This window comes from Fusarium fujikuroi, chromosome FFUJ_chr04 (genome assembly GCF_900079805.1).
Source record: "Fusarium fujikuroi IMI 58289 draft genome, chromosome FFUJ_chr04".
Classification (NCBI taxonomy): Eukaryota; Fungi; Ascomycota; class Sordariomycetes; order Hypocreales; family Nectriaceae; genus Fusarium; species Fusarium fujikuroi.
This window is the reverse complement of record NC_036625.1, coordinates 286884-311931: the sequence shown is the minus strand read 5'-3', so window position 1 is coordinate 311931 and position 25048 is coordinate 286884. Positions and strand designations below refer to the sequence as shown.

The following is a 25048-nucleotide window of genomic DNA, read 5'->3' as shown; positions in this document are numbered from 1 at the left end:
TTCCTCCCATTCAATCCTCTCCTCTAAGCATCAATACACACACAAGCACAGCCATGTCAGCCCCAACACTAGCAACAGAGGTGCAAACCTCCAGTGATGGCAAGTCATCTCCTTCTTTATACCGCCGAATCAACAGCTAACAAACTCAGCTGCTGAAATCTTCACCAGCAACTACTACCAAGCCATAAACCGACAAAAGGACATCCTCCCATTCTACATAAACTCCTCTCAAAGATACCCCATCGCCGCAGACATCTCCATCAACGGCGCCGTCCTCCCAACACCAGACGACTACTCTAAACTCCTCGAAGCGCAAGGCAAAGACGCGCACTATGAGATCGAATCCTTCGACGCACACGTCCTCAACCCAAATTTCACAATGGGCGCACCCGAAAACATCTTTGACAGTGCAAAAAAGGAGAAGAGCGGCGACAAGATGTCCATCCTCGTCACTGTTATGGGCAGGGTACAATTTGGAAAGGGCAGAGAAGCGCCTCAAAAGATGTTCAACGAGACGTTTGTTCTCGTACCGAACTGGGAATCTATGGTCAAGAACCCTCCGAAGGGTGTGAAGAAGTGGCTCGTCATGTCTCAGAACTTTCGCGCCTTGTAGGGCTGGGCAGAGGGTGAAGAGATACCGATTAGAGAGGAAACAGAGTTCGAGAGGAGCTTTGGAAAGACCAAGCGTGCCTTGAATGAGGATAACAGTCACGCAAACTCGGCGAAGAAGCCCCGTGGCCAGAAGCCATAGGGGCAGGCCGTACCACTCGGGGCGGAAGATCATGAACGAAAGATCCAGGTTGAATGTGAGAGAACTGGACTTTGATGAGTATCAAAAACGAGCCTGTATCATGGCGCATAGAACAATAGGGCATTCGAATGGATGTTGATGATAGGCTTTCTTCTGGCATCGATCAATTTAGACAGCAAACCAACAAGCAACTCATTTTACACCACCAACAACTGTTTGCCAACACTACATAACAAATATCCGAGCTTAACCATCACTTGCACGTGCTCATATTGTTCTTCAACGAGGCTTCAAGAACAATAGCTTCATTTTGGCGGGGTATCCTCCCCTGCACATGCGTCAATCCCCATACAGCAAAAAGCAGTAGAGCCCAGTGACAAAACCCCACCATCCATCACAAACGTAGCTCTCCAACTCCAACAATGCCACCCAAGACAAAAGCCAGCTCCAAGGCCCCGAACCCCGAGCCCAGAGGTATGCCCTTTTCACTCGTCTCTATATATCAGTCTAACATTTCCCAGCTGCTCCAGAATCCCCCCCAGACACCATCGCCCAGCGTTCGCAACAGCGTTTCTTCCAGACGAACCCTATCGAGAACCGTCGTCAGCAAGTCGGTTTATCAGCACTTACTCCCGCTGAGAAGAAGATCTACGCACACGTCAACCTCATCCATCCTGCTGTAAACCGCCGTGTACCTTTTTCCAACAAGACAGAGCGAGAGTTCTGGAAGTTTGTTACCAAAGAGGGTCTACCTATTCGCAGACTTCCCCGCGACTACGCCTGGGGAAAAGACCGTTCTGGACGAGATATCGGGACATACTCGCCCGACGAGCTTGAGCAGCGCACTCTAAAGCACGCAAAGCTCACATCGCTGCAAATACAGCACCGTCAGTTTCTCAAAAAGCGAGAGAAGCAACTCGAAGTAACCACCGAGGAAATCGCCGCTGAAAAGACGAGAAGAAAGGCTATGGCTGCGCTCAAGAGGGACTTGTACGGGGAGATCACTGGAAGTCTGGCCCAGGATCCTGAATGGGACGATGTCATCCCTATCCCGCAGAACGAGCCCGAAGGCGCCCTCGCGCAGATTGCCTATCCGGACGACTATGCCGAGGGTACGTCCGTTTGATGCCCAGTTCTAAAGGAGTGACTGACTGAACAGCATCATAGCCGTATCTTACCTCCGCGCCGTCATGGCCGCGGACGAATGCGCTCCCCGAAGTCTTCGTTTGACAGAGCACGTCATTGCCATGAATCCGGCACACTACACCGTCTGGTTGTTCCGCTTCAAGATTATCTCGGTGCTCAAGCTCAGTATTCCTGATGAGATTACATGGCTGAACGAGGTTGCCTTGAGTAATCTCAAGAACTACCAGATTTGGAACCATCGTCAGCTCCTGATGGACTACTACTATCCTCTCATCGAGGAGGATACCGCGACTGTCCGTCAACTGGCTCGCTCTGAGACACAATTCATCACAAAGATGCTGGAATCAGACGCCAAGAACTACCATGTTTGGTCGTATCGCCAGTACCTCGTCTCCAAGTTGTACATGTGGACTATGAGTGAGCTTCTTTCCACCCAAAACCACATTGAAGAGGATGTACGAAACAACTCAGCCTGGTCGCACCGCTTCTATCTTGTCTTCTCAGACCCCACAGCCTCCACCCCTGGATCAGGATCTACGGAGCCAGACCCTCGCATTCCAGCAGAGACGATCGATCGAGAGATCAACTACTCCAAAGAGAAGATTGATTTAGCGCCGCAGAACCAGTCTCCTTGGAACTATGTCTTTGCCGTTCTGGCCAAAGGCTCTCGTCCCCTATCGTCCTTTAAAGAGTTCGCCGAGAAATTTGTCACTGCACTGGGAGAGGAAGCAGAAGAGGTGCGCAGTTCACATGCGCTTGATTTCTTGGCCAAATTGTACGATGAAGAGGGTGACAAGGAAAAGGCTAAGCTTTGTCTACGACGTCTTGGAGAGAAATGGGATCCTGTACGAGAGGGATATTGGAAATACCGTGTGACACTGCTGAAGAGCGGTCAGAGCGCAACGGAGTAGTTGGATACGTTATGATGTGATATAATTTGATACCTCAAGCCCAGAATTGTAGTCCCTAAACATCGAATCTTAAGAACCCAGAGCAGTGACCAAATGAATTGAGTAGAAAGAACATGTCGCATTACTAGATTATAATCATATATGCCAAAAACTCCCAAAGAGGCCTTTCCCACCGCTTCTTCAAGTCTTAGTTGTGTTTGACCATGCATGGCTAACCAGATGGTGTACATTGCAGTGAAAGCTCAACAGCTTGAGCGTGTTCTGTCTTATTAGTGATTTACTGGCTTTCAACTCGCCAGAACTTCCATCCTTCTCTTTCTCCAGTATCGCCATGTACTCCGACAAGCTTTTCGACACCCTCAGTGCCCTCGGCTTCTAAGAACTTCTCAAGATCAATCTCCATACCTCCCTCGTCATCTTCCTCTGTACCGTTCTTCAAGACAGCTGGCCAAAGGACGCCAATACCGTCGCCTCCAAGAGTCGTCTCAAATTTGGCGTAATTCTCGGACTCAAGTTGCCCTTCAAGCTTTTGGAGCTTATCTGCGGGTACACCAGGTCGTAAAAGAGTGATTGAGCATCCACCACCACCAGCGCCTGTCAACTTTGTCCATCCAATACCCTCATGATCGACAAGTTCCCGCACTCGTTCCAAGCGTGGATGGGAAACACCCAGTGATACTAGTAGACCATGATTGATAGTCATCAGCTCGCCCACCTTGCTAAGATCTGTCTCCGAGTTGCTGTCAAAAGAAGTGTCATGAATGAGCTCAGAAGCGGCATCCGTGACCTTGTCCATCGCATCCAATATCGTGCCAACAAGCTTGGGGTGGGTCTGTTTGAGCTTTGCGACCTTGGCAACCTCGTGAGCGGTAGACTTGGATTGTCGAGTGTCCACCAACAACAAAGGCAGTTCAGGGAAATCCCACAGAGGTCGAACCGTCGGTGGTTTGGAGTAATCTGTCCGTTGAAACACCACGGCCTTACCTTGTGTCGCAACCGTATTATCCACACCAGAAGGATTTCCATGAATACACATTTCTGACACAAATGCCCATCTGTTGATTCGTTCGACTTGAAGACGTGCTTCTTCCGAAGGTTGATCTGGGTGAGGGCCGGATAATGTCCGTAGTTGAAGAAGAAGAGCCGCTGAAAGGCATACTGAAACTGACGCGCTGCTGCCCAACCCAGCACCAATTGGTATTGTTGATCGGAGAGTGTATAGACATGGAGGGAAGGATGGCGATCCTAGCGATAGGAAGAGGTAGAGGAAAGCTGAGACAGAGCTATGATGAACTCTCCGAATCTCCTCTGGGTGGTTGGGTGAGACAACTTCAATGTGTGGTTGGATGGCCGCAACAAGATCAGGGTCGAGTTCTGTTACGAGAGAGTAGTATGACTTCTTCTTGGAAGGTTGTTGGAATGCGTCCCATGGCAAGTCGTCGATATTCCAGGTATGAACGAGACCGATATCAGCGAATCGGAGCGAGACGGTACGTTTCGACTTGGAAAGGGTGGTGACGTGAAGGTAGGACCGCAGTGAGATGGCTGCGGCAATGGCTGCCTATGCGCCAATCATGTAAGCATGCAATTAGCGATAAGATAGAACCGACTTACCTTTCCATGAACAACGGAGTGTTCTCCGAAAACAATGACCTTTCCTGGTGCCGATACCATGAAAGGAGGTGCCATAGGGCTAGACATTTTGCGATTCAACTTCATGCGACGACGGGCACTGCCATTGCTAGAGTCGCCAGAAGTTTCGGAACCAGAATCGGAGGCAGGGCCGTGACCATTGCCGTTGCCATTGGCATGGCTGCCATTGAGCCCGTTCACCATGACTGGGGTCACAGATGGCATGGAGGTGATTGTGTCGCGCGTGTTGTTTGGTGTTGATCTTATCTCCAACTACGTGGTCTGACCCCTGTCGTGATGAATGTCTGCAGTGTGTTTCGTAGAAAGTGGAAGAGTTGTAGAGCGAGAAATAGCAGTAAAGGATTGTAGGAAGATAATTGAATTCAACAACAGTAGAAAGAAAAGTACAAGAAGAAAGATGGATGAAGGAGGAAAGTTGCTTAATTCGGTAAATTAGTGGTCGCCTCTCTTGACCATCGTCAGGGGGTGGAAAGTAACTTCTTTAATTCGAGAGCGGGGGTGTGATAAGTTAAAATAGTTAGGAAGGAAGCGGGCAACAACGGACGGACCTCGACTCCCAACAATGCAATACAATGCAAGCCAGAGACGATAATGAAAGGCAATAAACGGTAGCGTCACATATGAAGCGTTAGTTACCTTACTATGTAAAGTCTGAGGTAGATGTAGGTTAGATTGATGCACCGCTGGGAATTGTTGGCGTAATGGGTAATTGAGTCCCCCGCACTTTCCACCTCTGTCCCTAGATCAGCGTACCTGCCTTTTGACACACCTCACACTTGTTCCAATGGATGGAAAAGAGAAGGAGCAGGACGATGTAGGGAAACGCCCGTCAACCGAAATAGGAAAGGTTCCGGATGTGAGTGCCTCGATGGTGCAGATGACAGTTACCAACGATCAACAAGATGAGGTGGAACTAACTGCTTTAACGAGACAGGCTAAGGGACTTGGGTTACAATCTAAGTGATATCGTTATTATCTCCTCTTCAAATTCGATCCGATTTGATATGAGATGCCTACAAGACGTTGCCAACAGCTCACAACATCTGTCCTCTGTTGTTGAACTGAATGTGTAATGATAGGCCTCCAATTGGAAGAGCTCAAAATAGCGGTCTAGCGCTAAAGTCAAGTCTCCAGCTGGGCTTAGGTTTATCTGGAGACTGAGCTGAGCCCACCACCACGACTTAGACGTCCCGTCTCCCGCGATTTGTCGATGCAGCAACCGAGAGTGGAAAATCGAACAAGCAAAACTATATGGACCGAGTTTTCCGGCAAGGACCGGGTATTTCAAGGTTTCAGATTCTGAAATGCCTATCAGTTGAAGAAGAGATGCAGAAGAAATGCAGAAGAGACAAGCATCGGCAGTTATAGCCGCGTGATTGATGATGATGACAATAGCAACGAACAATACAACAGCAACCCAACCGTGTGACCCTGCGTGCCGGATAAGCCGTCTGGTTCAGCTGTTGATCGATGCGCCAGAGGAGATTGATTGTGATAGGGAACACTCTGGTTGGCCGGGCGGTTCTCTATAAATCAGGTTATGAGACTTTGAGCAAGCCTCGAATATCTGCCGAAGCAACAGAATATTTGGAGTCGTTGGAACTTGCAGGTTTGCAGTTACGTCGTCGAGGCGAAGCTAAAATATGACGACAGGCGGGAAAATATCCATGCTGGTGCCTGCAGCTATAACTCATTGGTGTGGCCGTATCCGTACTTGGAGACGCTGTTGCCTGTTACTGGACAGCAAAACGTGCATCAATTGTCGCATACATAACGCTCCTCTTGGCTGCTGCTAAATGCATTGAAACACTTTCGTATTCGCATCTCTTTTATACGAATACTATATTGAGCAGACACAACATGACGGCGCCAATCACTTCAGCATGGAAAATTATTCCAACCTTCGAATCAAAATCAATACAGAGGACTCTCGATTTCTATGTCGACTTTCTTGGGTTCGAATTGGGCGGGGTAAAGCCAGAGGACGGGCCGTCTTCAGATTATACTTTCTGCTCAATCTTTGCAGGGGACAAAGCAGCAGCCAATATCTACTTCTTCAAACCTGATGGTGAGGTCAAACCAGGGTCGGCATATATCGCACTGGGTACAGAGCAGTTGGACATGCTGCATGATACTGTCAAGGGTCAGAGAAGTGAGGTGATTGACGAAGCGATTGAAGATAAGCCTTGGGGTTTTCGGCAGTTCGCTATCAAAGACCCTGATGGCAATAAGTTGACATTCTTCAAGTTTCTGGAGGGCGGCAATCCAGGCACGGAATAATTCGAGGCATCCATATGTCAAGGCTGCACGCATGTCTCTGTCGACAATGACTTGGTTGGTTGAAGGCACAACAAAACTGGAGAAGGCGGTCTTGAGATTGAGGTTATCATTTTCATACCTCGGGGAGCAAGAAAACATCAGACCTTAATGCAGGGTATCAAATAAACTCAGCAAAAGATATCCTGAACTTGTACTAAGTTACCTAAGTCTTTTTATCATTTAGGATTACTGGTAAGGTCCTGAGTTTTGATTCCTCCCCAAATCAGGATATTTTCAGAGTATGAGGTTCTACAAAGGATTTGGGCCAAAGAGTTGACACGATGGCTGTATCAAATGCACGGAAATCTCCTTGGATTACTGCCAATCTTCAATCCTATGGCTGATGACTGCGCTGCTGACTGTGATCCTTCCCAGGCAACTCAATGGCGCATCATCTACTGAACCCCGCATCAACGTCGCCAAAGATGCCTGATTGACTGATTATTTATTCAGCTTCATCGTAATAGGTAGAGGGCATCTAAGCCTTTCTCAATTGAGCAATTCAAGTCTTTGCCGATAAAATGGCCGGCGTCATTGAAACAGCCTCCATCCAGCTAAAGCCAGGGTACGACGGGGATAAGCTACGAAACATCCTCAAAGAGACCCAGCAAGTACAAGCTCAATGGATCAGGGAACACCAACACAAACTGCTGGAGGGAAAGCCTTACAACTACACCACCGACGTTTGGGTCACCGATGGCGAAGCGCCGTACCTATTTCTCACAGCACCATGGGAATCTGTTGATGGTCACAACGAATGGATCCAAAGTCAAGAGAACATCTCTCTAATGCAGGAGCTCAAAGAATTCATCAGTCAAGACAAGGACGCCGTGGCCTTGTATCATGCGGCGCCAGCTGGAGAAAATGAATTTCGAGGAGATATTCTTGCCAGAGGATCGATCAAGGTCTGGAAAATATCAGTCAAGCCTGAAGAAAAAGCATCTCTCGAAAAAGAATATCGGTCCGTCGAGACCCAATCCGCAACACTACCAGGTCAAAGAATGTGGGCAGGATGGAGGATAGAGGGCGACGATTCAATCATGGTGATAATCGCATCCCCAGGCTTCGAAGACGTGATCGAGTCCGGTATAGCTGTGAGGTTCGAAGCTACCAAAGTCTCCCGCTTCGAGCACAAGCCTTTTCTGCATTAGCCAATTCAACACTCGTCACGCGAAAGACCGCAGTATCTTGTGACTCGAATCGTTCTTTTTATTTTTTGGACTCATCCGAGTATCCTCCTTTCAGAGCACATGATGAAATGCAAGGTATCCCGAGACGCCCATTCGTGCCTGTGAAATCCTCCCACACCCAGAGTAAACCCTTTATTCAACCACCTTCTTAAGCGGACTTCTTAGCCTTCTTGGAGACATCGGTGAGTTGCAGGTCTGTATGTTGTGTCAGCGGTTTGTATCATCGTTGCGTCCTGGCGGAGGATCATACTGGGGGGAAGGCTCTGCTTGAGCTTCTCGGCCTTGTCGGTGTCCTTGAGAACCAAGGTGTAGAGGTGCTTCTGGCAGCGGACCTTGAACTTGATGTTGTTGGTCTTCTGGCTCTTCTTGATCCGCGCGGCTGTTGGGATTAATTGTTAGAATCGAATTGCGTATTTTCGTGGAGGTTTTTATTTCGTCAAAACGTACAGGAGGCGTCCTTCCGACGGCAGATCTCGATGAACTAGTAATTGAGTCAGTATTTCAATCCTTCCGCTGGGACTCGCATTCCATACCTTCTTGATATCGGCGACCTCTTGAGGCATCTTGGCGGTAGTTCAAGGTGGATGGGTTGAACGGAAACTTGTCAAAGGCACGGGTTGACGATTTCGATATGAATGAATTTGGAGAATTCATTTTGTGCGCTGCTTTTCGCGGGGCCTTGCGTGCACGGACCACTGTCGTTTGTTGGACTGATTCGGGAGAGATGGTCGCCGATCCACCGAGATGTGGCGTCAGAATACGTGGCGCAGACGAGGATGAGACGAGGCCTCAAGGCAACAGGCAGGAATCTTGAAATGGCCACCTTTCATTGTGATTGTGAATACTTGTTGGAAGTTAATATTTAAGTTCCTTATTATCATTACAGTCGCATTATTTTTGTTATTCTCTAGATTTTCTCAACCTACAACGTTTGTTGCTTCGGACTAAGTGTAGGTTTACCTACTAATCACCAAACTCGTTGATAACGTCGGTGTCTTTATACGGAAGACATCAACATGTCGACTCGGCTTGACAACTTTATGAAGTCCAAGGTAAGAGCAGAGTATTTTGTGATTGATCGATGCATCTCAATGAGCCAAGCTAAAACAAACTAACACTTATCAGAACGTCGTCCTCTGTAAGTATTTGTTATCTGCAGGGTAAGCCACATACTGATATGCCCAGTCTTTGGAGGCGTTGTTTCTATGGCAGCGGCATATACAATCTGGGGAAACGATGGCCAAGGAGTGTTCCCATCTCAGCCTGACCCTACAGGTGATCCCAAAACATGGACAAAGGAAGAATGCCAATTGTGGTTGAATAAGGCAAGCGAATCACTCACAGCCGTTGACACAGACTAACAGAAACAGAGAAATCTACATCCCGACCCAAAGGCCACCAAGGAAGAGCTTATCGAAAGAGTGATAGCTAATATGCGTATCCCAAGGAAGTAGGATACCACAACTTGAGATTATTGGACTGTTTAGTACTACATCACTGTTTCCTGCGTTGCCTGATACCACCTGCAGACGGCTCAGTACGAATATTTTCTTACCTCGTCTGAGACAAATGTAACGTCAAGGAAATAGAGTGTAAGCTTGGACAACTTGGCAAGATCCCGCCTGGCATTCTCACCAAAAATAATAAGGTTCATCATGTCAAGATCCGTCGGATTACAACATTGAAGTATCATAGATATTGGATCGCAAGCCAAGCCCAGTGGATCCAGTACTTGATGGTCAGCCACCAGACAACCACGTTTCAAAGTACCTCCACTCAACCAACCACCCAACAAGCCCAACTGTTAATCGTCTCACCTCGCTGCACGTGCCACAACAACCGCTGTCTTACAGTTACAATCAACTCTGATCTTCAATCATAGCCTGTCACTCACGAGATTATACTTTGATGGCTGATCGTGAACTCCTCACCTCTGCGATCATGTCTACTAATTGACTCGCACCAAAATTAATCATCAGCTCCTCTGAATCCTCTTACATCTTCTGAAACACATTGCGACCTCGACGCTTCCATGTTGCGACGTCATATCCACTATCTTCACAATGGCATTCCTCGAGGACCCCCGACTGCGCCAACGCTGGAACCAAATTGCCCACGATACCGAGACCATAACCGAGAATGCGGCAGCAGGAATCTGGACCTTTCAACATAATTACATCAACCCATGCTTTTCGTCCATCGCGCAATCTATTGAACAGTGTACGACTGTATGTCTAGGTGACCCTGAGGAACGTCTACGAAAGCGCAGAGAGCGAGAACTGTCGCATAGTAGGGCAGAGTATAGTTTCGACTTTTACGATGACTGGTATGAGGAAGAGCAGAGCGGTCTGTTTGGCACATGGGGTAATGAAGACTGGGATAGATTGTTGGCTGGGACTGGCACTCAGCGAAGACACACTGGGGGGGAAACTGAACAACCGCGCAGGAAACGCGGCATGAGCTATGGAACCCGAGACCGAAGACGAAAGCCAAGCATGGACGATGACCCGACTGTGATTCCAAGTACACAACCGATCGGTTTCCTCAGCAAACTACCATGGAAGATGGGCGGTACTCTGCGATACAAACCTAGTGCGGCAGATCTGCAAGACCACCCACGACGACATGGCGAAGGAGAAAATGAACCACTACTGCATTCTGACGAAGACGACTTTGACCTACCAGTGACTAGAAAGCGCAGTGGGACGACAGGGTCGGGCGATACATCAGATTCATATCGATCACGAGGTGATCTATTCCCAAGCGATGGCGAAGGTGAAGAAGATGCAATCCCACTCGATGACGAGGTAACATACGATATGGTTAGAAAGGATGATCGAAGTGGACGAAGTGGGAGGACCAGCAGTAAGGGCAAAAGACCAGCTAGTGGTTTGGCAGGGTCGAGAACAGTATCGCGGACGACATTACGATCAGTTTCTTCCAAGGACGACTACCGGATGGAGCAGCGATCCATGTCGTTTTCCTTAACGCCAGATGTTGAGGGACCGACTTTACATAACCTGGAACAAGAAGAGCTCATGCTACAAAAAGAACAAGATGGGGATGTCGAGAGGAAGAAACAAGCAGCAGCGCAACTCGCGGCAGAAAAAGGTCTCACACCAAGACCCGACCCCAAATCTATTTCCGAATCCAAACCAGAGGTAGCAGAGGATGATGTTTATCAAGCTTCACCTTCAAAAGCCGCCTACCACCACGTCGAAGAAGTCGAAGACAAGCCCGCGACACAAGATGCAGCGCCAAACAGTTCGCAACCCGATGGCACAAAATCACCAGAGAAGACAGATTTCGTTCCAGCGCGCTTACCGCATTTCCAATGACGAGGACTTAAATTCTCTGTAATACTACCTAATGAGAGATGATAGCGAGTCACGGATGTTTTCATGTATGATACCAACATCGAGCCAAGTATGGGATTTGAGCCAACGATGAAACGGGAATGAGACGGGAACTTGATAGATTCAGCGAATACAATACAATAACTGTGCACAAATACAATGCATCACCCACGTCGGCAATTTATGCAGAAAGGGTTCAAAGCGCATTCAGAGGCACATGAGATACGCGAATTGGTAGCCTAATGCGGTAATGCCTCGGACTGTGGATGAAGCTTCCCCCGCAAATCGGTAGATCGGTTGATGATGATGTTTAAAGAGCCGACCCCACAGATACCTATCTAAGAACCGAGGGTCAATATCCGGCTGTATTGTATTATTATACTTGATCATTTCCAAGTCTACGTTTATTATTGTTATTCATAACATCTCAAAATGGCACCTCCAGGCCCCATTACAACACCACTCACATCCCTGCTGGGAATCAAGCACCCCATCATCCTCGCCGGTATGGCCAGGGTGTCTGGTGGCCGTCTTGCAGCAGCTGTATCCAACGCAGGCGGTCTCGGTATCATTGGTGGTTTCCAATACACACCCGATCAACTTCGAGAGATCATTGTGGAGATGAAGGCCAACTTTTCACGACCTGACCTACCGTTTGGTGTTGATCTTGCTTTGCCTCAGATTGGAGGCAATGCGCGTAAGACCAACCATGATTACACTGGTGGAAAGTTGGACGAGTTGGTGGACATCATCATTGACAGCGGCGCCAAGTTGTTTGTCAGTGCTGTTGGTGTACCACCACCTCAAGTGATTAAGAGGTTTCATGATAAGGGAATCCTGGTCATGAACATGGTTGGCCATCCTAAGCATGCAGTAAGTCACAGCCAAAAAGTAGTTGCTATTCACTGACGTATCCAAGACCAAAGCGCTCGAGCTCGGAGTTGACATGGTTTGCGCTCAAGGTGGCGAAGGAGGAGGTCACACAGGAGATGTTGCAAACTCCATCCTCATCCCCGCCGTTGCAGACGTTGCTTCGAAGTACCACCCTCCTCTTCTCAAGGGTCTTCCCGCATTGGTAGTTGCAGCCGGAGGTATTTCCTCAGGAAGAAGTCTCGCAAGCTCATTGATGCAGGGCGCTGTGGCCGTATGGGTAGGTACACGATTTGTAGCCTCTGTTGAAGCTAGTTGCAGTGAGGAGCATAAGAAAGAAGTTGTTTCATGTGGATTCGAAGATACGCAGCGAACTCTTGTTATATCTGGGCGGCCTTTGAGAATGAAGACAAACGATTATATCAGGAAGTGGCATGAGCAGCCAGATAAGATCAAGGAGTTGTGCGACAAGGGTGTTGTACCAATTGAGTACGACTTTGAGCAAGGCAATGATTTCGATCTGCCACATTTGATGGGCCAGGTTGCTGGAGCCATCACCAAGATTCAGCCTGCTGGGGAAATCGTTGATGAGATGGTCAAGGAGGCTGTTGATATGCTCAAGTTGGGAGGGACATACTTGACAGCTATCCCGAGACTGTGAATCACACAAGTAGGGGTCCTGTCTCTGCGTGAATGTTTTGGGTACACTGGTAACGAAGAACAATAAGCTTAGATCTGATTGGATGGTTAGATATTAATCAAATGTGAAGGAATTACTGTACTGCCGTCACCTGTAATTTACAAAGCAACCTCTTCTTCAATCAACAGAATGCGGCCTATGTCGAAGTTCAACCTGTGTCTTCTCGGTATATGAGACTTCTACAGCGATAGAACATCCCATTTTGAGAATGGCTGATGCTCTGCCATCGTTGATTTCGCTCTAGATTGTGCGTCAGGTAGCCACGGCCAAACAATGGCACGGTTCACTGACAAACTGTGTGAGACTCTGGCTCACATACGTAATTTGTCGCCGTTCACTTACGAAATGGTCTGAAGTACAGGACATTCAACGTATATAAAGCGGTAGGTTGATTGCTAGACTGTGTGTATTTTGTAGTCAAGTCAATGAGCTCGAAAATAGCTGTTCTCTCGTATTATATGCCTGAGCTTCCCCTGGCACCCATCTTCTCTTCAGCACACCTCTGACGATGTCGACTTCGAGTCTGCAAGAGAGCGTCTCGTCCAACACATCCACTGCTGGCGAAGTGACGGAATGCATCCCTTGCGAATCATGTGCCCTTCCTCCCACAAGCCTTGAGGATGCCTTCCCTACATTGGACACCAAGACGAACCAATTCGTCAGAATGCCCGACACTGAATATATCTTCATCTCTCTGGATGTTCATCATATCTGCGGGGAAGAGCCTAGCGCATCGCTGGACCGACCGTCGTGTCGACACGATCCCGTCATCGAGGCCGGGATCGCATATCTTGATATGCGAGACATATTGTATGACCGTGGTAAGGGCGTTATACCTGGAGATCGTGGGTCGTCCTGGTTCAAGTACATGACTCCTCTCCATTATATAGCGGTAGAGTCCGAGAACCAAGATACACTAGATCAATCGCCATACTTGTTCGCTTTTGGCCGATCAAGAAGGGTTCAGGAGAAAGATCTTGCGTACAGACTATATCGAGTCTTTGCGGCGCTGAAAAAGAAAAACCGACGGAAAGATGAGATCGAGCAAGGACGTCTTCGACAGCTCATTTTGTTGACCATTGACGCAGAGTGTGTCAAAACCACGCTGTTGCAGCTTGGTTTGGAGTGGCTAGGAGAACCCAATGTTCAGATATGGGACTTGAAGAAGGAGAAGCAGTTTGAGACACGCATTAAACAACCCGCAGTATTTGAGCATGTTCTGGAGCGCCTGGGTATTCGATTTGAAGATACTCGATTCGGAAAGCTCACATCATGTTCGGGGAATGCAACTGTGTTCATGATTCAGATGATTCTTGCATTCTTCTATATAGACGAAGGTCAAAAAGCCTTGTTTGAGGACCGTAGACCATTGAGTTGGCTGCGATATACTTGGGTAGGCCATTCATTGGATCAGCTGAATTTGGCACTGGGAGAGCTACCAAAGCGAAGGCATGAAAGCGAGATGAATCGTCATGATGTGCCTCAGAGGCAGAATGAGAAGGCGTTCGGGTAGAAGTTGCTGGGTATAGATTCGAGTTCCTGCTTAACTGAGGCTTGAGACGCAGAATAGACACTACCTACCGACCTAAGGTACTAAGGTAATCATATTACAGCGTACCTTAAAGACTGAGGAAGGGCGCATTTGACACAACTTGCCTTTGTTGGGGATGTAATTTACACCTGGAAGGTGCTTGCAATTCATAAGAGTCTGACTGACCTCGTTCAACATCAACTTAGCATCAACATCACCATCAGCTATCACACCAGTATCATTCATACAAACAAAAGCCCACATTCTATCGAGTATATCATCACCGTGGCCGACAACGTGGCTGCTGATAGACATATAACCCATCACAAGGTGATCAACGACGAATCGACAGACGACAAGATGGCGGACGACAAAGGGGCCGGCGAAAAAGCTAGCGATAACAAATCAACCGAAAAGATTACGCCAGAGACAAAAGCATCAGAAGGAGAAAACACAGAAGAGACATCAAAAGACGATGGGATGACCGAAGCCCAACATAGTGATGGCGTGTCTGCCGAGGATGAGGTCGCGAAACTATCAGTCATACGGCAACACTTGTCTGCAGAAATCCCCGATCTGTTGTTCAATGTGCTCTCGAAGGAAGGCCTAGGCCTCCCCAGTCAATTCCACTACCCAAGTGCATATGATTGGCTGCGGAAGATCATATATAAATTCCACGCCAAGGGTGAAAAGGCGGACGACGATGACGAGGGGAAGCAAAGTTTGCTCTCTTTGCAATTCAATTGTATTCGCTTTCGCTGTGCTGCCTGTCGAGAAACTTGCCAGGATACCAAAACCATGTCTCCAATAAAAGGACATTCTGGTTTATTGTTTCCCTGTGGACACATTATCGGAGATTCTTGTTACAATACACTACTCGGCAACTTCAAATCCTCTGGGACGTCACCCATCTGCCCATAGCAAGGCAGACAGAAGGGGGATGTTGACCAGGATACCGCCGAGCCGTGCACTCATCGCGTTGTGTTCGACTGTGCACACAGTTTTGAACTTGCGGTCAAACTTCCTGGTGTGCTGAGTGGTGACGGAATGGAAATCCCGAATGATTTTCTTCTAGTTATAAAACCCAATAGCAGGGTCCCTTCAACATGCCGGAAATGTATAATACAAGGCCATCTTGACCGATGGACGACCGAAGCACGTCTTATTACAGGATATGAAAAACTCTGGGCGATGTGCGGTCTTCTACGTGGTATGGAAGAGGATGATCCCGGGATCCTAACACCGGCAAAAAGATATACAGACAAATTGGAAGGGAGAGTAACTGAACATGCCCAGGTCCTGCAAAGGTTGTTGGAAGAAACGCCCGAGCCCTCCATCACCGTGGAGGAGTACAGGAGAAGAGGTATTCCTCGTACGCAAAGAGCTGTTCTTCGCGAAGATCTTGAGTACTACATTGGAAAGGTCGATTATTTCGTTGAGGTTGAAGTCGATAGTGACTCTCTGGAAGAGGAGGATGAGCATGATAACGATCACGAACTCCCTCCGTTGAAGAGTTCCTCGCGTGCACCGGAGGGTAAGGAGAATACACCATAGAGCGTTGCACGCCAAAGCTAGGATTGGAGTCATTCGGATAGTTTATCACAGCGTTTGGTGGTGTAGACTCGGATTAGGAAAAGGGGGGGATGAGAGCGAATACATAGTAGAGCTTTACACACCAAAGCTAGAATTGTAGAGTCATTAGGATAATTTATCAATAGAGCGTTTGGTTTGGTTTGGTTGTCAATGTCTTGTGGGGGCCATTTCCAGGATTGCTTGTCCACTAACAAACGCGCCTATTCATGCATCACAAGCTGAACCAATGAAACAACAAACGTCATATTGAGATCGACCAGAATAGAATAAAAAACTTGGCGATATGGTCAAAGCAGGGCTGACGTGTTTGACGTGGCGCCTCAGACCGTAACAAGCAAAAAGTAAATAAGACGAGTCTTGCTGATTCGAAGCAGCCTAAGCAATCATCATGCTCGGATATGTCGGAATCAAGCGTCATGACTGATCGACTCATATAAAAACTCTTGGTCGTAAGCACGAGCACAAGCACGCACGACACAAGGAAAAGGAATTGTGGATCATTCCTCGCTATTTCCGACCCGATACTACTCTGAACGACTCGCCAAGTCTTTGTTCTTGCTTCCTGCATCTCTTTTTATTTATTTCTGCGATTCCATCTCATGATGGACCCTCATAAAACCATCGTCGCAGGCGTCGCAGACAGAGTTAAGCACTTTCACGCCCGCCAGGAACCGTTCCGCCTATACCATGGCTCAACTAACAGCACACGACACTCAAACCGGCGTGTGGACAACACCGTCGACACAAGCAAGCTCAACCATGTCATTGAAGTGAACAAAGATTCCAAGACAGCGATTGTTGAACCAAATGTCTCAATGGAAGTCCTCGTTGATGCGACGCTACCGCTGGGGCTTGTTCCGCTGGTCGTTATGGAGTTCCCGGCTATTACCGTTGGAGGTGGCTTTTCGGGGACGTCGGGAGAGAGCAGTTCTTTTCGGTACGGGGCCTTCGACGCGACAGTCAATTGGATTGAGATTGTTCTTGCGGATGGAAGCGTGACGCGTGCTTCAAAAACGGAGCAGCCGGATCTTTTCTGGGGTACTGCTTCGGCGTTCGGAACACTCGGTGTCGTTACGTTGCTGGAGGTCCAGTTGAAGGAGGCGAAGGAGTATGTTGAGCTCAAGTACCGGCTCGCAAGGGGGCCATCTGAGTCTGTCAAGATTATCAAGGAGGAGTGTAAGAGATGGGAGAATGATTATGTTGATGGGATTGCCTACTCCAAGGATACGACTGTTGTATGTGCGGGACGAATGGTGGATGAGATACCAATCAGCGCTACTCCAAGACAACTGAACCGACGGAGGGACAAGTGGTTTTATCTTCATGTTGAAAAGGTCCGAGATGGGCTAAGGATGGGATCTGTCACATGCGTCGCCGACTACATCCCATTGAAGGATTATCTCTTCCGTTACGACAGAGGTGGTTTCTGGGTCGCCAAATATGCCTTCGACTACTTTCTCACACCATTTAACCGACTGACACGATATATCCTGGATCCTCTCCTACGAGCTCGCGTCATGTACTCTGCCGGCCACAAGAGTAACCTATTTGACTATTACATGGTTCAAGATGTCGGAGTGCCTTACAACAGCGTACCAGAGTTTCAAAACTGGCTAGACAAGCAATTCAGAATCTACCCCCTCTGGATATGTCCATTACGAGTACGACGAGAAGACCCAGACTCAGGATATGGTCTCCACGCAGAATTCGCAAAACCAGGGACCGTGGAACTCATGAACTTTGGAATATGGGGGCCTCTACAAGGAAACCGACGAGACGCAATTCGACATAATCGAGCTCTGGAGCAAAAAGTACAGGACTGCGGAGGAAAGAAATGGCTATACGCCCAAGCATACTACACAGAAGATGAATTCTGGTCACATTACAACAAAGAAGCGTATGATGCGCTAAGAGCAAAGTACGGAGCATCATATCTACCGAATGTCTACGACAAAGTCAAAGTCGATATCGAAGGAGACGAGAAACTGATGAAGTCAACTGCACGAACAGGATGGCCTATAAGAGGATTAAGAGGAGTATACAAAGCGGTGTTTGGGGGAGATTACCTGCTACAAAAGAAGAAGGACGAACCGTCAGAGCAGAAGTAAGCGATGTGTTATTATTAATGTACAGCTCCATCGAGCATGATAGACAATTTGATACTCTGGGCAAGTCGCCTCCGTTATGAAATACGTTTTTTGTTATTTATTCCGCCCTGAAAGGACCCATTGAACCACCGCCTTTTCTCCCACTCAACTCCTTCATCGACTCGACTTCCTTCCCATCTCGAAGCTCCCTGTAATGAGAAGCAATACCTGGTTTTCCAGATGGTTGACCGATGTATCCAATCGCCGTCGAGTTGGCGGCTACCATGTCGCTCTCGAGAGTTCTCTCGGGGGGTTTTCCTCGCGTGGGGAGCATGATGTACACGCCGCCTGCGATCACACCTGCAGCAGCAGCGATGGGCATCCTGGGAGTGTCAGCGGTGATAACGAGGAGGGTGAGGGTGGCTGTACCAGTTTCTTGTGATGGCTTCCGGACCGCCGGGGCGTGCAGGTGGGGGCTGCTGACCTCCCGGACCGCCGAGGTTACCGTCTGGATGGACATGCGTAGGGTTTGTAGTAGCAAGACGGATCTGGGGGCGGAGGAGTGGGATTCGCACCACAGGACGAAGGATCAATCTCATGGACATTTTGACTTATTCTTCTGATACGGTGATTGTTTGTATGAAGCAGTATTGGATCTCAGCGATTGAGGGACCTTTGCTGTTTAATAGGGTTCAGTCAATGATTTAAGAGCTTTGGATGATGGAGGGATGACGTGGTGAGCTACAGTATCAGGAGCTTCCCCGCGTTAGCATATCTGGAGATGTATAGCCATTGACGACTATTGGATGTCATTGATGGGTGATGGACGTTTCGGGATTGAGGCGGGAATAGAAGCATGTGACGTGTGGATGAAGGGCTTGGGGATTGGATTGGAATTCTCCGATCGTTGGCTGGAGGTCTAAGGATGGTTGTATCGATGGACTGTTGACAGTAGCTGTGATGTCCATGATATGATCTGTATTGGTTCATGAGGCGAACCCTTGATGAGGGATTGGATATAATTCTTCTATCAGAAAGGGCTCAAGTAAAACTCATTCTCGATTTCTTTTGACTAGAGCTCACTCGGCATTCCTTTTGGTGCCTATGATGCATTACGTAGCCGGCCGTGTTACCGGCGAGGACACCGGGAATTGTGGAACCCCGACCGGTGGGCACTTCATGACTCCGGGCATACCTAGCCGATATGTGCGGAGGCTGATACACAGATAAGAAGACAAGAGGGCTCTGATGCAGAGACACGGATTTGGAGGTAAACTGAAATTGATGAGATCATCACTCAATCCGTCGTTGCATGGCGAAAATTACACGCTTAAAGGGAAAATACAGCATTTATTCCTGATGATTCCGGTACCAGAGTTAAAATCGTTCAGTGAGACGATTTTGGCAGTCGAGAATGTGCTTTGGAGCTGAGTGTGTCGAGAACCGAATGATGGACTGATTTCCCGGAGAATTTTTGGGTGGGTTCGGTAGACGCCGGGTCCGAAAATCAGATGATTTCTCAACACTAGATTCTGAGAATGCCATCACCACAATCGCATTTACAGATACATTTGGTTGATGGGTTCAGCTGAGCAGTTACCGAGATATGACTGTCGCAGAGGGAAGCATGCACGTTGATGGTTTTTCAATTGATAATTTTGTATCTGGATGCTCGAAAATGGAATTGTACATAAACATCTCACCCACGAATGCTCAGGACTCTGAAAGTGCCGTAGAATGGAATGTATGAAGTAAAATATGAAAGATAACAAATAGTTAGCCGTAGACAGAGATAGTCGATCAACTTCTCAATCATCATGAAGATCTCACAAGGTGAGAGATCCAATTCTGGTGTTGCGGACCCCGGCATCGCCCGAAATGGCTGTGTCCAGGGCTGGATCATTCTATGGCACCACCAAAAACAGCACCACCCGTCAGCTCAGAACATCAACGTGCGACCGAAGAAAATAGTTACGGAAATGAACGAAATGAACCTCAAGACGAGAATATATAATGGAGGAGTTCTTTGCCCTCAATAGTTTTTCTCATCACCATCAATCACAACAACAAACCCTGAGATCTTCTCACCAACAACACTTGCATCTTCAGCTTCAGCTTTAGCTCACTTAGACAACCCACCAACCAATCAAACCAATCCACAAAAATGGCCGCTCTCATGATCAAGCCCACTGTCGGCCCCAAGTAAGCATTAATTTACCCTTCTACCGCTCCTCCACTAACAAATAACTTCAGGGTCCTTCCTGTTCTCATCGCTGTTGGAAGCATCTCTGTTGTCGGCGGCTACGTTCGCTCACAACTCACAAACCAATCCCGAACATTCGATCGCTACTTCAGCCAATACAACACCACAAAGAGCGAATCTGTTCGTGCAAAGACCTTTAACGGCTCTGTTCCCGATCCCCGAACAAGTCTGTTCAACGTTCTCGGCTGGTAGTTTTGGTATAATTGGAATGGCGTTTGGATACACTGGTTTTTGGATACGAGGCGTTGGAATCTGCCTTGTCATAGATACGAATAATTAAACATTCTTACCAAACTCACATGCGAAATAGTGCAAGGCTAACTGCCGAATATTCTGCTCAGTGTAAATGACACATGATGGCTTTACCCAAATTTCGATAAGCTTAAATGGTCTAGACTCCAGCTCAGCCTTGGCATTCCCTCTTTGAGACCTCTAACTCTCAGCCCTACAACACCACTCGCCTGTTGATCCAATAGCAACCTCGCATTTCTCAATAGCTCAGCTGTCCTTGTCTTCCAGGGAGACGCCACGCCTGGATTTTACGTTTAGGTTGTTATGCCGTTGAGGGCGAGGCCAATGATGGAGCTGCAATGACACGATGAATGCCCCGTGGCATTCGGAGAGTTGAAGAGCCGGGGGGCTTGGGCGTTGGCGGTTGTGGTAGTTTAATAAAGCCTCCTTTCCTTTCACGCGACTCAATTTGGATACACAAACTTTGCGGTCGTCAAGATGTATCAACCGCCGTATATGCAGAATGAGCCGTATCAACATTATCAGCCATATCAGCAGCAACAACCGCAACAACAGCAGACTACGTATGAGTACAAACCTGTGACTGCACAGGAGGTTTATCCTGTCGAGACAGATGTGGGACAATCTGAGAAGCGGGAGCGAGAGAGACCCGATTACCGACCAATTCCTCTACGATGGCCTTTCATCAGCGCGTTGATCCTTGTGTTGTTGGGTCTTATGGGATTGATCATCTATGCTACACGCACGTTGAATGGCGATGATAAAACAGCGACTCTAGAGAGTCGTTCGTTCAGAATCACAAACGATGACCTCTTCTACATGAAGAGACAAGATGTCGCGAGCGAACCATCGCAGCCCGAGCCAACAGCCGACACCGGAACTGAAGAATCTCAAGCCTCAGAGCCTGAGCCAGAGCCTGTCCCTACAGATGGCATACCTACTGCAACTGGTGATGTCGAAGGAGGAAGTTTGACAACAGCCCTCGTTGAATCAGTCTTTACAACAATGGTCACAGAACCAGGCTCAATTGAAGTCTCAGAAACAACAGAGACGATCACAGAAACCGGCGAAACCACCCTCACCGAAACCATCACCGAAGCAGCATCTACTTTCACATCCTACATCCCCGAAGAGTCAGTCCCCCCTGAAGAGTGGCAGCCTACAACAGTCGTCCAACCCGGCCAAACAAAAACCCTCATCACCGTGAAAGAAAACGGCGCCGTTCGAACAACCGTTCGAGAAACGACACGAACTGGTCCACCTATTGTTTACGCTTCTGTTGGAACAACGACGATCTACTCCGTTCTCACAATAGATTCAGAAGGAAAAGTTGCGAAACCACCTGTTACGAGGGTTAGAACAAGTGAAGTCGCTGCTACGGTCAAGACAGTAGTTGATGCGCCTCCGCCTGTTACTATGGTTCAGACTCTGGCGGATGGACAGGTTATAACGTCTGTTTCTACACCGATCGGGACCACGCGTGTTACGACTGTGCCGCCGACAAAGGTTGTTGTCACGGATGTTGAGACGCCGACTGGGGATACCAAGATTGTTGTTGAGGCTACGACGCATACGCTTACGCATTCTGGATACTTCATTGGAAAGTTCTTACCGCCTATTGTTGCTGTTCTGCTTGCAATGGGGATTCGGGCATTGAATCAGTCGGCGCAGCAATACCAGCCTTTTGCTGCGTTGACAAGGCAGGGTGGTGCTCTGGGTCGTGAGGCTTTGTTGTTGAGTTTTGATGGATGGATGAGTATCTATCTCCCGTTCAAGCTGTTATTCAACAACCAACCTCTTCCATTTCTCACAGCACTTGCTCTTTGGGCATCTAGTATCGCGGCGCCGTTATCCAGTGAAGCCGTTGGTCTCAAGATCTATGGAAGCTGCAAAAAGGGCGCTATCGACGGGTGTGCTCTCGAACTTGGTGTTTCCAACACAGCTGCCTACGCTCTCGTCGGTCTTCTCGGCGCAATCGCCATTCTGCTCATGTTCACACTCAGTGTTATCAGTCGACATTGGCGAACTGGTGTGTTTGCGAATCCCTGGTGTGCTGCTAACACGGCGGCGCTTGTTGCTCGTAACCCCGAGATTCGATCGATGGGAGCTCAAGATTGGAAAGAATTGAAGGGCGCTGTTACTGAAAAGAGGTTCGCTATGGGGTGGTTCCGGAACCAAGAGGGGAGAGATGAGTACGGTCTTGTTGTCGTTGATGATGCCAATCGTGATATCATCGCCCCCTATGGTAACACGCCTTATGAAGAGGGCATGGCGTATCGACCTCAAACTCGTCGTCGAGCGCCGCAGACTTTCATGGCTTTGAGTTTCTGGTATCGCTTCACATTCCTAGTGTTTCTTATCTGTCTGCTTGGGTTCATCAGCTATTATCACTTTGTTGATACGTTTAGCCACTTACCCAAGAACATGAAGAAACTCATGGAGAGTCAAGACTTTGGTGTACGATTTGTTTGTTCCGCACTGGGTGTTATTGTTGTCTTTTGCTGGGAGTTCCTTTTCACCAGTGAGTACCCTTGACCCCCTTTTTGATACACATACTAACTGTTCAGGTGTCGCTGTTATTACACCCTATCGTCGAATGGCTGAAGACCCTCAAGTTCCTACACGGTCAGTCCTCATGACACCAGCAACAAACCCAGTTTCCGGCTTCTTCGTCGCCCTCCGAATCCGCGACCCTCTCCTATTCTTCACAGCCTTCACCACCCTCCTCGCTCAGTTTCTCCCGATTCTGCTCGCCAACGTACCATACAGTCTCACACAGACGAGTGAAGCCCACGAGATATGCTCCCGTCTGAGCATTGGTATTCTTCTCATCATGGTCATTGCCATGCTGTCGAGTTTGTTGGTCAAGTGGCCTGACTTGCCCGTCGATCCACGGAGTCTGGCGGGTGCACTTTGGTATGTCGCTGACGCACCGTGGGTGAGAGGTCTTGAGGGTGTCGCAGCTATGAGTGCAAGGAAACGCAAAGAGGCTGTTCAGGGACTTGGAGGAAGTTGGACGTATGGACCTATTCATACGCCTATGGGGGAGAGGATGTGTATTGAGCATGGCACTACTGGGTTTAGGAGATAATGTCTTATAAAAGGGGTGATAGTTCTTGTTTGACGATTATGATAAGTAGTAATTAATGAAACCTTGCAATCTTCAAGTATAACTGCAGTGCAATACGGCGTAAGTGTACATTAATTGGCCCGAGTGTAAGATGTGAATCACAGCGGGCACCGGCAGTTGGTGCAGGAAAAACTTCAAATAGCCCAGGTCTGACAAAGGAGACGTATGAAGCCCAAGGCGAGCACGGATGCCCCAATCCTATATACAACGAAGATTGGAGCCATGCCGATGAAAGTTATTTCTCAGTCAGTACTGGAGAGGAACAGTGTATGAGAGAGCAATCACGAGACGGTTCTGGACCTCCCCAGATACCCAACATCTTGTCACCATGTTCAAGATCTCCCTCTATATATTCGGAGTAGACCCTGTGACCCTCTGGACACTGAATGATGACGAGTTCAAGGTCACTGGGAACAAGTTCGGGTTCGTATTAAATGTCGGAAATGCACCGTATCCCAACCCGATTTGGTCACCTTCGTTCTGCCACAGATTGACTCAAATCATATCACACCCTATATGGAGACGACGCAAAAAAGGACATGAGTTCATGCTATTCGCGGTAAAATGGGCAATCAAATGTCAAACTGACGATCGCCAGCCTCCCTCCGAGGATGATGCCAAGTTACTCCGATTGATAGGATGCCCCATCACTCCAAGGCAAGAGGAACCTTTGAAAAGGACCTTGGGAAGGCTCTTGAAGCGACGTTACAATGCCGGCGAGACCATCATAACGGAGGCCGACTTGTTGCCCTGCATAGCAGATAACACCAAAGCTCACCTGGACACCGAAGCTCGCCTGGCGAATCCAACCTCGCGTTACTATCACGTCACTACGGATGATCTCGACGCTGTGAGTATGGGGCTTGACGAGTCAAAGACGTGGATGTCTTGTGAAGCTCACTACGCACTCTACCAGAAAAGCAGTGGCACTACCCATACGTACCCGTCAAGTATAGAAGTCGCAGAACTCTATAGGAACGCATTCCTCAACGTCGAGAGAAGACGCATGACCGACCACAAACGTGACTCCGATTCACGCCCACCCAGCGAGCCGCCTTTCATGACCTAGGAGACTAGTATCATTCGGCGGTGTAAAAACACAGGCGGGTAATAGACGTATAATTCTCTGCCCGTGTGAATTTGACTGGACGTTGTGATGCATCTGGTGTGTTTTCGATGAGTGTCACATGGTATGTGATGATCAGGCTCATGTTTGCGAATATAGCAGATGCAGTGCGGCAAATGCTTTTGGAGACAGTTGTCCTAGTAGATGCCACTGGGAATGGGAGTCGGGAC

General features: G+C 48.3%; 15 protein-coding genes; 12 read left to right on the top strand and 3 right to left on the bottom strand.

Annotated features, from left to right (window-relative positions):
- Positions 1-53: 53 nt before the first annotated feature.
- FFUJ_13080 (uncharacterized protein) lies at positions 54-613 on the top strand (the record flags this gene model as incomplete). XM_023575723.1 has 2 exons in its annotated part: positions 54-93; positions 150-613. The coding sequence occupies 2 exons, from the start codon at positions 54-56 to the stop codon at positions 611-613; spliced, it is 504 nt and encodes a 167-aa protein (XP_023428992.1).
- A 560-nt stretch (positions 614-1173) lies between these two features.
- Positions 1174-2808, top strand: FFUJ_13079 (related to geranylgeranyltransferase type I alpha subunit (RAM2); the record flags this gene model as incomplete). XM_023575722.1 has 3 exons in its annotated part: positions 1174-1225; positions 1273-1863; positions 1919-2808. 3 exons carry the CDS (start codon positions 1174-1176, stop codon positions 2806-2808), a joined length of 1533 nt encoding a protein of 510 aa, XP_023428991.1.
- A 277-nt stretch (positions 2809-3085) lies between these two features.
- FFUJ_13078 (mevalonate kinase family protein) lies at positions 3086-4644 on the bottom strand (the record flags this gene model as incomplete). XM_023575721.1 has 2 exons in its annotated part: positions 3086-4369; positions 4423-4644. 2 exons carry the CDS (start codon positions 4642-4644, stop codon positions 3086-3088), a joined length of 1506 nt encoding a protein of 501 aa, XP_023428990.1.
- Positions 4645-6321: 1677 nt separating this feature from the next.
- On the top strand, positions 6322-6741 carry FFUJ_13077 (uncharacterized protein; the record flags this gene model as incomplete). Its single annotated transcript, XM_023575720.1, has 1 exon — positions 6322-6741. The coding sequence occupies one exon, from the start codon at positions 6322-6324 to the stop codon at positions 6739-6741; it is 420 nt and encodes a 139-aa protein (XP_023428989.1).
- A 560-nt stretch (positions 6742-7301) lies between these two features.
- Positions 7302-7931, top strand: FFUJ_13076 (uncharacterized protein; the record flags this gene model as incomplete). The annotated part of the gene is made up of 1 exon (XM_023575719.1): positions 7302-7931. The coding sequence occupies one exon, from the start codon at positions 7302-7304 to the stop codon at positions 7929-7931; it is 630 nt and encodes a 209-aa protein (XP_023428988.1).
- A 187-nt stretch (positions 7932-8118) lies between these two features.
- On the bottom strand, positions 8119-8533 carry FFUJ_13075 (probable ribosomal protein L38; the record flags this gene model as incomplete). XM_023575718.1 has 4 exons in its annotated part: positions 8119-8165; positions 8221-8349; positions 8418-8451; positions 8504-8533. The coding sequence occupies 4 exons, from the start codon at positions 8531-8533 to the stop codon at positions 8119-8121; spliced, it is 240 nt and encodes a 79-aa protein (XP_023428987.1).
- A 453-nt stretch (positions 8534-8986) lies between these two features.
- Positions 8987-9331, top strand: FFUJ_13074 (uncharacterized protein; the record flags this gene model as incomplete). XM_023575716.1 has 3 exons in its annotated part: positions 8987-9022; positions 9096-9108; positions 9156-9331. 3 exons carry the CDS (start codon positions 8987-8989, stop codon positions 9329-9331), a joined length of 225 nt encoding a protein of 74 aa, XP_023429593.1.
- Positions 9332-10033: 702 nt separating this feature from the next.
- Positions 10034-11308, top strand: FFUJ_13073 (uncharacterized protein; the record flags this gene model as incomplete). XM_023575715.1 has 2 exons in its annotated part: positions 10034-11081; positions 11136-11308. 2 exons carry the CDS (start codon positions 10034-10036, stop codon positions 11306-11308), a joined length of 1221 nt encoding a protein of 406 aa, XP_023428986.1.
- A 450-nt stretch (positions 11309-11758) lies between these two features.
- Positions 11759-12857, top strand: FFUJ_13072 (related to FMN-dependent 2-nitropropane dioxygenase; the record flags this gene model as incomplete). XM_023575714.1 has 2 exons in its annotated part: positions 11759-12199; positions 12246-12857. The coding sequence occupies 2 exons, from the start codon at positions 11759-11761 to the stop codon at positions 12855-12857; spliced, it is 1053 nt and encodes a 350-aa protein (XP_023428985.1).
- A 547-nt stretch (positions 12858-13404) lies between these two features.
- On the top strand, positions 13405-15981 carry FFUJ_13071 (uncharacterized protein; the record flags this gene model as incomplete). XM_023575713.1 has 3 exons in its annotated part: positions 13405-14405; positions 14634-15148; positions 15599-15981. 3 exons carry the CDS (start codon positions 13405-13407, stop codon positions 15979-15981), a joined length of 1899 nt encoding a protein of 632 aa, XP_023428984.1.
- Positions 15982-16622: 641 nt separating this feature from the next.
- On the top strand, positions 16623-18128 carry FFUJ_13070 (related to 24-dehydrocholesterol reductase precursor; the record flags this gene model as incomplete). The annotated part of the gene is made up of 1 exon (XM_023575712.1): positions 16623-18128. The coding sequence occupies one exon, from the start codon at positions 16623-16625 to the stop codon at positions 18126-18128; it is 1506 nt and encodes a 501-aa protein (XP_023428983.1).
- A 97-nt stretch (positions 18129-18225) lies between these two features.
- FFUJ_13069 (uncharacterized protein) lies at positions 18226-18712 on the bottom strand (the record flags this gene model as incomplete). XM_023575711.1 has 2 exons in its annotated part: positions 18226-18490; positions 18537-18712. 2 exons carry the CDS (start codon positions 18710-18712, stop codon positions 18226-18228), a joined length of 441 nt encoding a protein of 146 aa, XP_023428982.1.
- A 1559-nt stretch (positions 18713-20271) lies between these two features.
- Positions 20272-20562, top strand: FFUJ_13068 (uncharacterized protein; the record flags this gene model as incomplete). XM_023575710.1 has 2 exons in its annotated part: positions 20272-20309; positions 20361-20562. The coding sequence occupies 2 exons, from the start codon at positions 20272-20274 to the stop codon at positions 20560-20562; spliced, it is 240 nt and encodes a 79-aa protein (XP_023428981.1).
- Positions 20563-21099: 537 nt separating this feature from the next.
- On the top strand, positions 21100-23713 carry FFUJ_13067 (uncharacterized protein; the record flags this gene model as incomplete). XM_023575709.1 has 2 exons in its annotated part: positions 21100-23143; positions 23190-23713. 2 exons carry the CDS (start codon positions 21100-21102, stop codon positions 23711-23713), a joined length of 2568 nt encoding a protein of 855 aa, XP_023428980.1.
- A 367-nt stretch (positions 23714-24080) lies between these two features.
- On the top strand, positions 24081-24821 carry FFUJ_13066 (uncharacterized protein; the record flags this gene model as incomplete). Its single annotated transcript, XM_023575708.1, has 1 exon — positions 24081-24821. The coding sequence occupies one exon, from the start codon at positions 24081-24083 to the stop codon at positions 24819-24821; it is 741 nt and encodes a 246-aa protein (XP_023428979.1).
- Between the last annotated feature and the right edge of the window lie 227 nt (positions 24822-25048).